At 36.2% G+C, this 17,049-nt stretch overlaps 1 protein-coding gene across 1 annotated transcript in view; it reads left to right on the top strand.

Annotated features, from left to right (window-relative positions):
- The first annotated feature begins 455 nt into the window (after positions 1-455).
- Positions 456-17,049, top strand: part of LOC111868927 (succinate dehydrogenase [ubiquinone] iron-sulfur subunit, mitochondrial) — a 21,602-nt gene continuing 5,008 nt past the window's right edge. Inside the window, exons 1-4 of the mRNA XM_023860049.2 lie at positions 456-666; positions 11,119-11,255; positions 11,593-11,736; positions 12,736-12,931. Coding sequence (XP_023715817.1) covers positions 616-666; positions 11,119-11,255; positions 11,593-11,736; positions 12,736-12,931 — 528 coding nt within the window. The 5' untranslated portion in view covers positions 456-615. The remainder of the gene's footprint in view (positions 667-11,118; positions 11,256-11,592; positions 11,737-12,735; positions 12,932-17,049) is intronic.

The following is a 17,049-nucleotide window of genomic DNA, read 5'->3' as shown; positions in this document are numbered from 1 at the left end:
CATGACCTTACCGCCATCTTTGAGCCCATTGTGTAGATCGTTTAGATAATGTGGGACCCTCAACGTCTCACAACCCTATGGGCCTTCATGGCCTGGTACAGGGATAGCTTTACTTTTTTTTTACAATCTTATGTAAATATCAGTGTAATCTGCTGACAATGTCTATATCCAATATTTACGTACCTGAATGGATAGATGAATGCTAATAAATACAATACAATACAATACAATTTGTCATTAAAGGTTATTTCTACATACTGAGAACGCAGTGTGAGATAGGATTTTAATCAAACATTAATTTTCTCTCTTATTCCATATTGATTTAATTTTTCAAGAAGTATATCATAATCAATAACTTCATACGCTTTTGTGAGATCAAAATATATACCAACTTCAAATGACCGCCTGTCAGATGCTTCCTGTAAATTCCCAATAGAGGAATGACAAACAGATATGGTCGACTACTTTTTCTGGAACTCATATTAATTTTCCGTTAATATCTTAAATTTAATAATAAAGGATACCAATCTGTTATACGGATCAATGACATCAACCTTTATTTAGTGATCCGTGATGCCATATTTTGTCCGCTTAATTACGTAACGGGGAATAATAATGGCCAAGGAACTCTGTGTGTTAAGGGGGTTTAAGGGGATATTTGTTCAGGTAAGTGCTCTAGAGCTCGGATTTTGATAAGAACATCATTTTGTAGTCTGTACTTCCATTTTTGGAATTAGGTATTATTCACAGCAAAACCTGATTCGATGGTCAGTTGCGTATTACGTTTATCTTGATGCTGGATTAACGTTGAGAAGTCATACTAAACGAACGCCTGTATTTATACAAGTTACATTTAAAACAAGATACAGTCATACGCTTTCACGGCGGCTGAAGAGAATAAAATCTTGGGCCATCAATCGTGTCAAATTGTTAAAACTACCGACGTTTCAAGTTCCATCTCGATCATCATCAGGCTGTGATAGTGGGGGCAGAGATGGTTCTTGAAAAATTGGTAATCCTAGAACAAACTGAGGCAGCCGATAACCAGAGGTGATTTCATTAACTTTAAAACGAACTGCCCTTACAGAGAGGTATTTATGTGTTCCTGCAATAAATCCGAATTTGATCATTATCTGAATTAAGCTGGCCAAGGTAAGGTTGTTAAGCATAGCAAAAATAATCAGACGAGGAAGGAAATAATTGTGTCAAATCGAAATCTGACCAGCACATTCCTGTGGTTGGGGATCTGTACCATATTCTGTTATCTTATATTTGGTAAAGACCCCATGCATTATGTACCACTCCTTGAAAATTTATGGGGTGAAGGTATAGTTTCATGCTTCAGCCACTACACTGGAAGAAAGATTTCATGTCCTGTGTCAGAAAGGAGGCTGGGTGGGCCATGGAGCCAGCCTGGACAAAACTCGTATGTGAAACTAATGCTGAATCCTTGGTTGTTCCATCCTTACCCTAGTCACTGTAATGACTGAGCTGTTGTGGCTTCTTGATACTTAGGTGATAGGTTGTAATGCTAACAAGCGTTTTTTTTCCCACAGCTGATATTTGCTTTATGATATATGTCTAGTGTTTTGGATGGTGTGTTTAAGTACAGGGAGGTTGTCTGAGAGAGAGCCTGTTGCGAATCCTTCAGGCAGGAAGGACATTACTTACATCATCTCACACTCTGTGTGCCATACTTGTTGTGTAGTCGACAGCCCTGTAGTCTGTACACATTAAAATTTTTCTTCGGTTACCCCACTAAATCTTTAACAGCTACAATAAAGTAAGCTTATTTGTTTTTGCTGGTTGATTATAATTCCAAGTCCCTGCTAATGTACTGAACATGCAGTTGGTCATGACACTTCTTGTGCTGAAATGCCAGTCAAAACAAGAGTTCATGTACAGTGCCTGTGTGAACAATAACAAAAAGATTCAGGCATAAATTTCAGGATATTTCAATTCCAAATAAAAACCATTCTGCAAATTTAAATAGATTTAGACAGACAAGGTTGTTATTGAACAAAAAGGAAGTGAATCAAAATGCCAGGTGCCCAGTGAAGAGAATCGTAATGATATCAATGTGAGGCTTGAACATTCCCAATGAAGATCCCATAAATGCCTTACAGAGGAGACTTGGATTTAACATTTAAGCTTTCAAGTTTTTAAGTTATGTTTTTTAAAAGGGAATTAAATGCATGAATGTGGACTTTTCATGGATATGCAAGGAATGCTTGCATAACAACCGGTACTATTTCTGCCATAACAGTACCTGGTTGGGTTTTGTTTTTTGGTTTGTTGGCATATCCAGTTGTTGATTTTTCTGTGGGTCTTGTCACAAATGGGAAGATTGATTATGATGAGCATGTGTCTCCTCTTCTGGACTGGACTACCAATTTGCAGCATGCTCTTAGACAAATTGTATCTGAACATGTATATGCACACATTCAGTAGTATTATTTAACATATCTGTGTATTGACTTGGTACCTTGTACTGTTTTTATTTATGTGTTTTGTTTGACTTTTCCACATCCTCTGAATGTATTTCTAGTATTGGATTTATGGAAATAAATACTGCTACTACTACTACTACTACTACTACATATTTTGGATAAATTCCTCAAACAAGATTCCAACATAATGTAAACATGTATTATGTCTGAGTCAGGGAAGCTACTGCTATGAAATGAGTGACAGATTACTCATCAAAGTCTACTATACCTCCACCTGTTAGAGGGGATTTGATCCAACTGCAGTAGTGTCACTTGTGGTCACAACTGGAAATTAACTGATCACACCACATACCGTAAAACGTACCTTATATGGACTCTTTATTAAATGGAATGTGTCTTAATCAGAAATATTTTCAGGTCCCATGACTTTGGGGCTGAGGGAGATGTTAAATATCCTGGAATAAACGGAAACTGTCTAACTCGGAAACAGAAATCAAAATAAACCCTTATACAGAAAATTTACCGTCTTCCGGAATGCATCATTCAGAAGAATTTTAGGCATTCTATACATTCTATGGAATTTCGTTTTCTCTAACTCTTTCAATTCAGCTGTTAATGGTACTGCACTGCCTACACTGAAATTCAACTAAACTGTTTGCCCCTTCTGGAAATTTTACTCAGTAAGGGCCCTAGGCCTACATTTTTACTTTAGTCCAGTAGTTGTCATCATGGCTACAAAGACAAGAGTTGTTCTTGATCTTAACACAAGAGTAAAAATGATTCATGTGAATGAGTGAGATAAATTGTATGTTAAACAGATCATGTAGATGTTTAACATCGGTTAAACTGATGTGTGTGAGATTCTAAAGAATGAAACGGAAATTTAAAAGGGTGGGAAAATTCTGGTAATGAAAAAATAAAAAGAGAACTTAAGAAAACTGCAAATGAAGATGTTAATGAAATAGTGTGGGAGTGATTTGTTAGTGTCAGGGCAAAAAAGCAGTGCATGTCGGGTCCTATGGTACAGGAATATGTTAAAAGAGTTGCTGAAAGACTGCAGAAGACTGAATTCAAAGCATCTAACAGATAGTTGGAGAGTTTTCACAAAAGACATCAGATAGTTTTTAATGAATGAAGAAGAGAAAAATGACATTGTGATAGAAGAAGAAAAGTGTAGAGTGAAGACTTACCAAGATGCTGTCAAAAGTTAAAGGAACTGCAGGAATTTGCCTTAAATGGAATGATTCAGACATGCTTAGTATAACTTCTCAAGCTAAAGTGTTTGTGGAAAGTCAGGCAGCCAAGAGAGTAAACTGCGTGCAAAAAAAAACTGCTTGAATTCTGGTAAAATTATAAAAAGTGAGTACTGCAATTTTTTCTGTTCAGTGATTATAATGTGAATAAATTAATGAGTATGGCGTTATATTTTGTCTCAAATATGTGCATGTCCTGGTTTAATTATTATAGTATACCTTGATTAAACAGAAACATTGCTTCAGCAGAAAAATGTTCTGGACCCTTGAGATTGCGTTTAAGACAGGTGTTACTGTATTATATATTGCCATCACCACTGCTACCTAATTTCCAATTAAACTTTTGATTTGTTTCATTTTGGTCCATCACACTAACAGTTACAATTATAAAAGACAAGTCCATCCAATGTGACTATTTCAGTTTTCTCACTTGATGATTCACTAGCCTTACGTGTTTCGATCCATTTGGATCACCTTCAGAGGCACCAAACACTTTTTTGAAACCACTATTACAACAGTTATCAATCAAATACACATGTAATGTCCAAGTAAATAGTGTTCCATCTATCAGTCACAGTAGCCTTTCTGTTATAGAAATATTTAAAGTTGTTTTAAAGTTTTAAAAACTTTGTTAAAAATTAAAATTCATAAACCATACGGTTCGTGTCAATAACCTCTGTCATCTCTCTTCAAGGTGGCCGATGNTTAAAACAACTTTAAATATTTCTATAACCAGAAAGGCTGCTGTGACTGATAGATGGAACATTGTGTACTTGGACATTACATGTGTATTTGATTGACAACTGTTGTGATAGTGGTTTCCAAAAAGTGTTTGGTGCCTCTGAAGATGATCCAAATGGATCGAAACATGTAAGGCTAGTGAATCATCAAGTGAAAAAACTGAAATAGTCATATTGGATGCACTTGTCTTTTATAATTTTTCCAATTAAACATTTTACTGTCATACTGTCAGTGAAGTTTAGCCAGATGAGCATCTTAGACCAATTAATGATTCTAGATTCCTTCTTCCTGGTCATGTTGCATGTTAGAACATTATGAGGAATAATCTAATTTTTGTATATTTATTGAATATTAATTGAAAAGAACAAAAATTTTTTCTTCATAATATCAATACTAAAATTGCAATTGTGAAGATAAGTAATAATACATGAGTGGAAAATGCATACTTGGAGTAAGCGGAAGGCTTTTTTAAAAATTTGAATAATAATTGTTTGGACTTGTAAAACACAGTTACTGTTGTTATGTGGACCATGGGGCAATGGGGAGGGGAGTTACATGCTAGTGGCATGCTCTTAACTTTTGAAGCTTTTCAGCTTCATCGCCTTCTTGACTGTTCTGAATCCATGCTGTCAGCCAGAAGGTTGCAGAAAGACTAATTGTGAATAAAAGTGTGCAGAATTTATGAGTCAAGTCGGTCTGAGCTAGAAGCAGTGTGCGGTGGTTGAGTGGGGAAACAGTGTTACCAAAACAATGTACTGAGTCCCATGCTGGCAGTGACAGGTTGGCTGGAAAAAGACAGTGTTGTTGTATATGCGTTATTGTTGTATAAGAACTGTTTCATTCGGTAAAGGTATTGAATACGCTATGTTACTTCATTTGCATTTACTCTTAATATGTTATTTCATTAGCATTTAATTTTAATAGAAATGTAACAGAAATGGTAGCGACACAGGAGGACGAAAGTATGCAGTCGAGATAACCAAGGGGGTCAGACGCGTGACCTCCGTCTCACGCAGCTGTGGCTGCTAAAAAGCACGTAACATAGGGTACAGGGAGAGAAGCCCACACAAAAAAGAGGCCAGACATAAGCAAGCAAACTAAGAGAGCCCTGCTCTGAAATATTCCTTACGACTGGTGTGTTATTAAAACAAAGAATGTAGACAGTCTGATGCAGACGGAGCGAGAGACTAGTCGTTGACCGAGATAGCGGCTAGGTAGAGCCAAGACAGCCTTCCCTCCCTGGAACCCTAGCTATCAGTCCTCAGGTGTAGCGTACATGTGTAATCTACAGAAATTAGTTAATAAACTCAATTTGCTGATTACACCACTCTTGTCGGATCAAACGATCCTCCTCTGTCAACCCGCATACCCAGCGATTTCCACGCGCGCCCCAGCCTAGGGAGCACCAGACCTAGACGTGACTTGTGCGCAGGTAACATCCACGATACGCCAGCGCCGGGCATCCAGCGAGGAACTTCGGGATACAACAGTGTAGTGGTCTGAAGTGGCAGTGAAATAAAACAAACTGACATCAAGATTGTGACAAACTGAAAATAACTGCTTCAAAACAAGATAAACGTTTAACTGTTGAAAGTGTATGCAACTGAAATATTTGTTTTGTTGTTGATACTACTTTGTGTTTTATAGTAGTAGGTAGCTATTAAAACAATGTGCCAAGTTTAAACTTTTATTAATACTTGATTGATGAAGCCAAAATTCATATTCTGCCATTTGTTACAAGTTTTTATGCTCTTCCCCTCCCATTTGTTGAGAGGAATGAAAAGGATTTCAAAATATTATTACACAGTTTTGTATTTAGACATTAAAGATGGTCCATATCATCCCAAGATCTTTTCCCTGTATGGGCACCAAATTGACAACAAAATGATTATGCTTTTAACATATTGTTTGGAAGAAAGAAGTAGGGTGAAACAATTAAAAGCCCTTTTTGAAACATTTAATCTAATAAATATTGTCACTTTTCCCACTAGAATATGTCCTAGCACTAGTACTGCTATTGATAATATCTTTATAGATATTTCCAGATATGATTATCATTCTGTCTCGTCTCTACATAACGGATTATCAGACCATGAAGCCCAATTGCTCAAAATAGTGCTTCCACTAAAAGATAAAAAAAGATTTTCAGACATACTCCTATATAAAAATCAATGATTTTACAGCTGCAGAATTTTTGTTACAACTAAGGGATGAAATTTTTGTGGGGGAGGATGCAAGTCTTTTATTTAACTCCTTCTTAAATACTTATTTGAGAATCTTTAATGCAAGTTCCCCCCCCCAAAAAAACACTACATTAAAGAATGATATCACTTGGATTACTCAAGGTATCAAAACGTCTTGTAAACATAAAAGGGAGCTATACGTAATGAAGAAAAAAAATGTTAATACATCCATTAAATCATATGATAAATATTGCAAAGTGTTAAAAAAGGTTATAACTGCAGGAAAGAAAATGGCATATGATAATTTTTGTACTAAACAAGATGATGCCCATTATTTAATCGATAAATCCTGTAATCAGAATGATGCAGAAACTATAAATGAATATTTCCTATCATTAGCAGATACTTTGGCAAACTCAGTAACAAACAGCCTTGATACTTTACCTGAAATGAACTACTTGTCATTTATGGAACAGGCAATAAAACTTCAATTTCCAAAAATTTATAATAAACCAGTTACTACTGAAGAAATTGAAAAATCATTTACTCTTTTAAAACTAAAGATTCCTGTGGCTATGACCTGATATCTTTGAGGGTCTTAAAAATGAGTACACCTTTTATAAGTTCACCCCTTAATCATATATGTAATAAAATTATAATATTTGGTGTTTTCCCAGAGAGACTAAAATGCTCAATAATAAAGCCACTTTATAAAAAAGGGGATAAAAATTAGTATCAAATTACAGACCTGTTTCTCTGCTAACATCATTTTCTAAAATAGTTGAGAAAGTTATATTTAACAGACTGATGAATCATTTGAACAAGTATGCTATTCTTAGTCCAAGTCAATATGGCTTACAAAAACATTTGTCCACGGACAGTGCTGTTTATGCCTTATTGAATGAGTTTCAACTGCCTTAAATAATAAATTTAGAGTCAAAGGAATTTTTTGTGATATTGAAAAAGCGTTTGACTGTGTAAATCATGATATTCTTCTTCATAAACTAGAAATATATGGAGTTACAGGTTCAACCAATAAATTATTTTCGCAATTTTTAAGTAATAGATGCCAGCATGTAAATTTAAAAGCGTGGTCAGATCTTAACATCAAATTGGTCTAAAATCAAACATGGTGTACCTCAAGGTTCAGTCCTGGGACCATTGTTATTTTTGCTATATATAAATGATTTCCCAATGGCCATTAGTAAGTTATCTATGCCTATTTTATTTGCGGATGATACTAGTCTAATAATTACAGACAGAAACACATAATATAAACGCTAAATTAAATATGAATTTTCAAATAGTGCACAAATGGTTTAAATCAAATTTGTTAACTATTAATTTTTTAAAAACCTATTGTATGCAATTTAAAACAAAAAACACTGTATCAACTGATACTATATTGACCTGTAATAATAATGTTATAACTGAAGTTTCCCATATTAAATTTCTAGGTTTAATAATAGATGATACATTGACTTGGAATTTGCACACAGATAAGCTTATGAAGGGATTGACCAGAGTGTGTTATATGATTAGAGCAGTTAAACCCTGTATGTCCTCTACTGCATTAACAATGATCTATTATTCTTTATTTCATTCTGTTGTGGCTTATGGTATTTTATTTTGGGGTTTATCATCAAGCAGCGATAAACTCTTTAAGCTGCAATAAAGAGTTGTATGGATAATGACAGGTCATGGAAATAGGACTTCATGTAGGGCTCTTTTTAAAAAATTGGAAATATTGCCACTGAAATCACATTATATTTTTTCTATTTTGTTATTTGTTGTAAAGAATAAAAAACTTTTTATTATAAATTATTTTCCTCTTTCGAGATTAACTATATATCAAAAGGGCATATATTTTACCGGTATTAAAATTTTCAATAAATTACTTTATTATCTTAAAGTGTTGATTGGGTCACCTAAAAAATTTAAGAGAACCTTAAAAAATATATGGTTTCTCATTGTTTTTATAATTTGGAGGAGTTTTATGATATTAATTTTTAACTGTTTTGTAATCTTTTTGGTCTATATGAAATAATATGTATATATGATCTTTTGCCTTTTATGTTTGACTTTTTCTTGCATTAATTGTAGCATGTTACTTTGCATAGTTGTGAAATTTTTGTTGGACAAGTACAATTTTGCAAGGCTGACTGTATATATTTATTGATGGTAACTGCATCCGCTGAAATTTTAATTTCTTATGGATCTCTGGTGGACTAATAAATACAATACAATACAATATAGCAGGATAACCAAGGGATTTTTTTTTTTTTAGTTGGATGAATCTAGCAATCAAAACTGGACAGAAAAGGTAATGGGGGCTGAAAGTGTGCCGCCTTGTTCTCGAGAAGAGTGTTCTTTTAATATTGTCCTGTATGTGTTTGTGGTGCACTGTGTTGTAAAAACAAGAGAACTAATAAAGAGGGATGACAACGAACCTGCTTGGTTTACGAATTCACATAGAGTCTTTAACAAACCAATTATAAAAATTTTAAGGTATTGGAACAGCCATTGTAGTTGTAAAGACTTTAGATTTTATAGCCAATTGTATATTATTTTATATGTATTTAGAACATATTGTAAAGGTGTCCCTCTGATGATGGTTTCTGAAGACCAAAACATGTAAGGGCATAAATAATTGAAATAAGAAAAATGTTCACCAGTCACACTGGACAGAACTGTTTAACTTTTCATGACATTGTTAGTGTGAGGGACCAGAATGAAACAAAAAAAGTAACACTATAGACTTGTATGCAGGTGATATTTGAATGTTGGTTAGGCCACCTGCTTTCCTGGCTGAGGTTTTCAGTGGTTTTCGTTAATCCCACCCTTAATAGATCACAGACACTTCTTCCCAAATCCTTTCCAATTCAGTATTTATATTATCATCCTACCATTTGAAGCTGTATAGTCTAGATACTGATATTATAAAATCATCCCCTACCCCACCCCCAAAAGCAATCTCCGCCTGACATTCGTTGAAAACTTCAAGAAATGTTTAAAGTGAGAAATCAGCAGACTGTGCAGGCAGCAGTGTCAAAATATCAACAGTATTAAACTTTCCATCTTATGTTTCTAGAAATCCATGTTGCGTTTAAGTCAAGATTTTGTCAAATGCATGAATCCAGTAATATTTAAACTGGAATGAAGCCAGATTTACTTTTGCTGAGCAATAATTGACTTGAACTCTGTCTTCTGGGATATAACACTCTGTAGTCTGTTGAAAGTCAAATGATGTTACAGAGGAACATGTTGTCACAATCTTCTGCTCTTTGTCATTCTTTTTTTTTTCCTTGGCTATTCTTTGACCCTGAAAATGGAGGTGACATGTTCCACCTAAATATTGACTCTCAGCGAACTACGAGTACATGGCATTACATCCCAGAAGACAGAGCTCTTTGTAAGCACCACTGTGATAACCCCGAATCCTACAATAAATGACTTGTATTCAATATCATTGCAGTGTACATATCATCATTGTTAAACTTAATTATAAATCTTATTGTGATATTTGTAATTAGATATTGTACTGTGATATTTGGTTGTAATCAAACATTTATTACTCCTGTTAGAGAGCTTTGCATATAAACTGGTTTACAATAGCTTGGTAGTAGCTTTATGAATCCTCCCAGATTCAGTCTTAACCTCCTTGGTACTGCAGACTATGGGAGCTCAAATTGTAATTTAAATAATTACTTCCATTTACTCAACCAAATTTATTGGATGTTACCTTACAAGTAGCAAACATATTGTAACATGTTAAGGGGTGTGACTATAGATGGGGTGTGGATTTTATATTGGATTCATTGACCACTTTTATACACCACTCAGAAATGCAAGTAGTTACAGTTCCACTGCTAATCTCTACAATTCACAGATCACCACAGCACCTGCTAAGCATTTTTTCAACCATCTGGATCTTCAACAGGCATTCCCCAGCAGTGGCTTCTGACAGTGGGGATTCTTTAGCTTCCCGCTGTCATGTCATTACTGTTTGATGAATATTCCGCAACTGGACTCTTTCACTCTTCAACCAACTACTTCATTTCACTCTGCTGAACTGAACTGCACTGCACTCAGCCAGTCAGCTCGTGGTTCTTGCCTCTGGGCAGAGCCATCAGAAAACAGTGCCTCAAGCAATCCCTCTATCATTGTTATGGGAGGTTGCCTAGCAGTAGCTCGGATATTGTTGACGTGTTCACTGGCTGTTACCAAGCAACACATATTCCTTCTTACAGTCGTTGCATGGCAGCAGTACTACATGCTACAGTATACAGAAAATCATTACATTTGTCTCCTTTATAAACTTCCATGATTGTTGGCAAAATAATTGGTTTTCCTAATTTGAGCCAATATGTATTCCCAGCACAGGCTCCAGTCAGCTCATTTCTGCTACCAGCAGTTTGTGGATAATGCAACAAAAATTATCTCACATGAGAACTCTGAAGCTAAATCTTTTAAATTATTGTTATATTTCAGGTACATCAGGTCCATGTATCTGCAGCTGTTGCAGCTGAAGCTGGGCAGAGGCTGAAGAAGTTTGAAGTTTATCGATGGAACCCAGATAAATCTGGGGACAAACCTCAGATGCAGCAGTACACCATAGATCTGAACATGTGAGAATTAACCACTTATTATTATATTCCACTTGAACCTGACATTGTTATGGATATAGAATGCTTATTACAGAATGTGGATGCTTTTGTGATGGTAATTATAAACTCTTTGCTACTCTTTTTGTCATATTTATGAGGCATCTATCTTGTCCTGAAGTTCATATGCATTTATAATATTTAAATAGTAAAATGTGCTTTCCATAATCTAATACATATAGGTCAGTAAGAGGAATGCACATTTGCATCTGGAATGGTTAACATCAAGGGCATATTCCTGTTTGCATTACATCCATGAGAGAATAATGTATCACTTGCAACGCACATTCATACTTTCCAGATGTGGGCCCATGGTTTTGGATGCACTCATTAAAATAAAAAATGAAGTCGATCCAACACTCACATTTCGGCGTTCTTGTCGAGAGGGTATTTGTGGTTCTTGTGCTATGAACATTGGCGGGATAAACACTCTGGCTTGTATCAGGTAAATGTATGAGCTTCACTGTCTTCTGAGGTGTGAAATTGTGTAGTCTGGTAGAAGTTTACTGATGTTCCAGAAGAACATACTGCCTCCATTTTCAGGGTCAGAGAGTAAGCCAAGCAATCAATCAATCTAGCAAGCCTGCAACTCTTATGTGTTTGTGCAACTTAATCTTTAGCTCGTAAGATGGAGGCAGCATTTTCCTCTAAGCTGTTGGTAAATTTCTACCAGACTGCACGTCATTGTATCTCAAATGCCAGTCTAATCATCATATCAAATTTTGGCCTATATTGCTTGATGTATGTTCTTTGCTCTTCTTCAGAAGTTAAACCTCCCCCCCATATTCTGCCATGCATTGTACAAGTTAGTGATGTCAGTACTTCTTGTAGGAAGAGCAAATAAACCTACTTTGATCTACAGCATACAAATTTATCTCTTCACTGTTATTTATTCATTTGTTTATTTATTTTGTTCATTCTGAACTGACTGCATTATTCCCCATTTGAAATGACTGTTTAATCAAGATTAGTGGATCGTGATTACAGAATAGTATGTTACTGTTAAGAGAAAACCAGCAAAAGACAATTTATAGAGCAGGTTGGCATAGTGGTAATGATTTATATTTCTGTTCTGGAAGTGTCTGGTTTGAATCTCAACTGGAACAAATTCTGCCTTGAGGATTTTTTTATTTTCTTCAGTCTGTCTAGGTAAATTCCAGAATAAAACCTTGATTAAGGCATGACTGCTTCCTTCCAAAATCCCTTCCAGTTCTCAGTTCATTTATCATCATACCATATGATGCTGTATGTACAGTCCAGCTCCTGATACCATCATAAAATAATGTACAGCGAGAGGGCTGGTTCATTAATAGAGATAAAATGCAAATATGACATTGTGTGTTCTGATGAAGAGAAGAAGTGAAAGACATAATAGGGCAGTATACCACAATTTAATATATATTTGCTATAACTGAACATACAGTGCAACATTTTTGCATTATAGCAAGATTGACACCAATCTGAGCAAGTCCACCAAGATCTACCCACTGCCACATATGTATGTCATAAAGGACCTGGTTCCTGATATGAACAACTTCTATACACAGTATCGTTCAATCCAGCCATGGCTTCAGCGTAAGAATGAAAAGAAAAGTGGAAGTCATCAGTACCTCCAGTCAATTGAAGACCGCAAAAAACTGGCAAGTTTAATGCCTGCAGCACTTTGTGTTCATTGGTTCACAAATTGAATGCAGTTTAATTATAATATAAGTTAATTGTGTTTGAATGTCAATGTAAAAGTGAAACCATGGTGTGCTTATATAGGGTGATGGTAGCTTCTTCTGTAATGTGTGGCTTTGTCTTTCAGGACTAGGCCACATTGGACATTGAGAGTTGCCCAACATGTCCGGCAATCTTGTTGTTGCCGTGTTTGGGGTTAATGACTTTGGGATGGGTTTTGTATCTCTTATATAGTTGTCACAGTAGGCAGTGTGTCAGAGGTAGAACTGTGAGTGGATAAACAGGAACAGGATGCCAACCTGTTCGGAGTTTATGTGGGTAGTGAAAAGAGGCAATGAGAAATATTTACGTGAACATATGGTTTATAAAAGATGTGAACAGTGCTTTGGCAGCCAGGTTGTCCAGAGCTAAGGTGGGAGATACTTCTCAGAGACCCCCTGTTTAGGATGTATGGCGATGGAAGATTTTATTTTTTTTCATCTTTTCTATGTATGTTCCTTCCCAGGTTTACAGGAAGTGAGTTCAGTGATTTTAATTGTTTCTTGCATCCTGTTGTGTATTTAATCAATATTAGAGTCAATTTTACCGACCACACAACATATTTTTATTATTATTACACTACATGTTTCAACCTCGAGGTCATCCTCAGGTGTACAAACATAGCTGTATAATTACACGCAATCACATTCGTCTACTCACTTATTCGATCCTGTATCTTATTCAGGCTCACGCTCAATAATATATCAATATATATATATATATATATATATAACTTGTGTTTTATGAGAGAGCTTGATATATTATTGAGCGTGAGCCTGAATAAGATACAGGATAGAATAAGTGAGAAGACGAATGTGATTGTGTGTAATTCTACAGCTGTGTTCGCACACCTGAGGATGACCTCTTGAGGTCGAAACATGTAGTGTAATAATAATAAAAATATGTTGTGTGATTGGTAAAATTGACTCTAATATTCAGTTCAGTGATTGCTTGCTGAAGGTGTTCAGTGGTAGGTACAGGAGGGAAGAAGGGAAGCCAGACTTTATGAAATGTGTGTGTCTCTCTTCATGGTTAAAGTTTTTGGGGGTATTTAATTTTTTTGTGACTTCTCTGATGATATGGTGATGGTAGGTCTCAATATTGGCTGTGACTTTTGTTCTGTCAGTGCTGTATTTTGTCTGTAGAGAGTTTGGCTATAGCTAAACTAGTTTATATGTCTGTTTATACACTTTTTTATGGTATTGCAAATGAGTATCTTGTATATGGGTTCTGCAAGTAGTGTCATGAGTTTTCCTTGGTAGTCTGAAGAGTTCAGGGTGTCTGTGTCATTCTCCTTCTCATTTTATACAGAGTGATTCAGAAAGATGGACACAATTTCAATTGGCTATATTTCCTGAACTATATGTTGCATTTGAATTCTGTAAAGTACATTTGAAAGAGGATGTTGTAAAGTTTCTAATATTACCGCTAGAGCACTCCAGCACCGCGTCAGTTGTTTTGAATGACCTAAGAAACCGTATCACAGCTGCGGTGAACTCAGTGATGCAAGATATTTGTCATCAAGTGTGGGATGAATTCAGCTACCGTCTAGATGTTAACCGTGCAGCCAGAGGGGGGCACATTGAACATCTATAAACTTCCATGTATGTATAATCAAATGTAATTTACAGAATTCAAATGGAACATATAATTCAGGAAATATAGCCAATTGAAATTGTGTCCATCTTTCTGAATCACCCTGTATTATGCAGGTGGCCTTGTTGTCCTGTTTCTCTTAAGATTGCTCTTTTCTGGTAGTTGATTTTGGTTTGGGAGGATGTGCCTACTTCAAAATGCATGCCATTTCATATCTGGCATCCTTTGCTGTCCTTTGTGGGAGGTAGACAATAGAAGCTTCTACTCTGTGTACACTGTCTGCTATGGGTAGTGGCAAAGTTGAGGCCTCTGGCTAGGGTGGTGGTGGTGGTAACTGGACTTATTCATAACTGTGCAGTGTGCATCTGTATTTGGGATTGGGGCCTGATCTTCTAGAGCCAGTTGTACTTTTTGGTTTGTTTGTCATCACTGAGACAGAAGGCCCTGTAGTGCTAAGCTGGGGTCCATTGCAACACAGTCCACAGCTGCTGACTTGTAGCAGATGGGGAGATGGACTGGGTATAACTGCTTGGGAATCTGGTCTACATTTATGTTCCCTGTTGGGTAGCATCCTGCTTCTCTGTACATTCAATTACAGTTTCACCTCTTACACCCTGCCTAATGCAAAAACTGTAAGAAATGACAAAACCCCTCCCAAAGTCATTAAACCTGAAGGTGGCAACTGCAAGGTTTGCCAAAACATTGGAAAACTCTCAACCTCCACAGCAGTCAAGCTGCAAAAGTTGAAGCCATACACACTGAGTACTGGCTGTGAAAGCATAAGGACTACAAGTTAATTCTGTAATGTTACACAGTTAACTCCTCACCATAATTTACCACCTTTGGAATCCATAAATGGCCATGACATATTTCATTGCACTATCTGAGTGTATTGCTAGATGGACTTCCATATTTTCATCCCTCTTTCTTTTATTCCTTTCATGGAGCTGTTATTGTAAGTGGAAGGTTCCACTGCCATCCTCTGAAGTCTATAAAATTCATTACATGTGGATGTTATACACAAAAACAGGCTCAGAGTTCCCATTGCCTTTATAAATGAGGCTCTTTGTATTTCAGAACAAAAGAAATCCATAACAAAACTTCAAAATTACAAATGTGAATCTTCTTTAAAGATGCAACACACGTGAAATCGAAAACTAATGTAGTGCTCACCCTTGGAACAAGTTTGTTATAGGTTCCAAATGTTCTGTGTTGCATTGAAAGAGGTTATCTATAAATATCATTTAAAAGTGCCATTACAGAACAAAAACTAGCAACCATATCATCACCATCTGTATGACAGTAACAGACTATGTTCTTGTTTATGGAAACATTGTTAACATTATAAATATCTGACTTATATATAAGACACATTGAGTTTCTCATTTGTTAAATGTCTTCTACTAGCAACATTTCTGTTTTGTACATAGTGATCAAAGAAAAGCCTCTAGTTTCTTCCAATTTCCCACAATATTTCCTTTTTTATTTCATTCTAGCTCTGTCCTCTTTCCTTGATGCCTTCTGGTACCTGGATGAACCATCGTGTTGTGGGTCATCCCACACATCCCATACATCCTAAACACAGGGTCTCTGAGAAGTATCTCCCACCTCAGCTCTGGACAACCTGGCTGCCAGAGCACTGTTCACATCTTTTATAAACGTTATGAACACAGAAGCACTGACCTGAGTACCATTCTTCAGTGGTCCTCAAAAGGTGGTCCACAGACTACTGCCAGTTTGCAAATTCACGTTAGTCATCTTATTTGTATCTTACTACAGACAGAAAAAGTTACTGCTTTACAACTTGAAAACTTTTACATTTTTCTTTTGACTGAATAGTTGTGTTGAACATTACAGTATCTTCTGTATAGGGATCTTTGTTGATCTGTTGATTACATTTACATTCTGCAATTATCCATGTGTGGATTTTCTGGTTTGCAGCTTATTCAGTTTTCTATGCAGCTTTCGGAGTTTTTCTTCTTCTGCAGAGTGCTTGTTAATGCATGAAGGGCAGTCAAATGAAAATGGGCCAGAAGCCAAAACATATTAAAGAACATTTCTTACCTCAGAAGTAATCTTCAAAACTGTTAATACATTTATCCCACTGGGAGATAAGACAATCAATCCCATCCTTGTAAAAGCTTATGGGCTGTCTATGGAACAACATCTTTACCCAACCAGACACGTCTTCGTCTGATGCAAACAGATATCCATGAATGTCTCTCTTCAGGTCTGCAAAAATGTGAAAATCACACGGGGAAAGTTGTGGGCTGTAGGGAGGATGTTGAAGCACTTCCCAACCAAATCTCTGTAGCGTATTCCTCACAGAGTTGGCAGTGTGGGGGGCGCACATTATCATGAAGAAGGATAATGCCGTTCGGTAGCATTCCAGGGCGTTTTGACTTTATGGCACGTCTCAGTTTCTGCAAAGTGTCTTCATAGC

The sequence above is a fragment of the Cryptotermes secundus genome, unplaced genomic scaffold (assembly GCF_002891405.2).
Source record: "Cryptotermes secundus unplaced genomic scaffold, Csec_1.0 scaffold898, whole genome shotgun sequence".
In the NCBI taxonomy this organism is placed as follows: Eukaryota; Metazoa; Arthropoda; class Insecta; order Blattodea; family Kalotermitidae; genus Cryptotermes; species Cryptotermes secundus.
The sequence above is the reverse complement of the archived record's forward strand: the minus strand, read 5'-3'. Positions and strand labels throughout refer to the sequence as shown.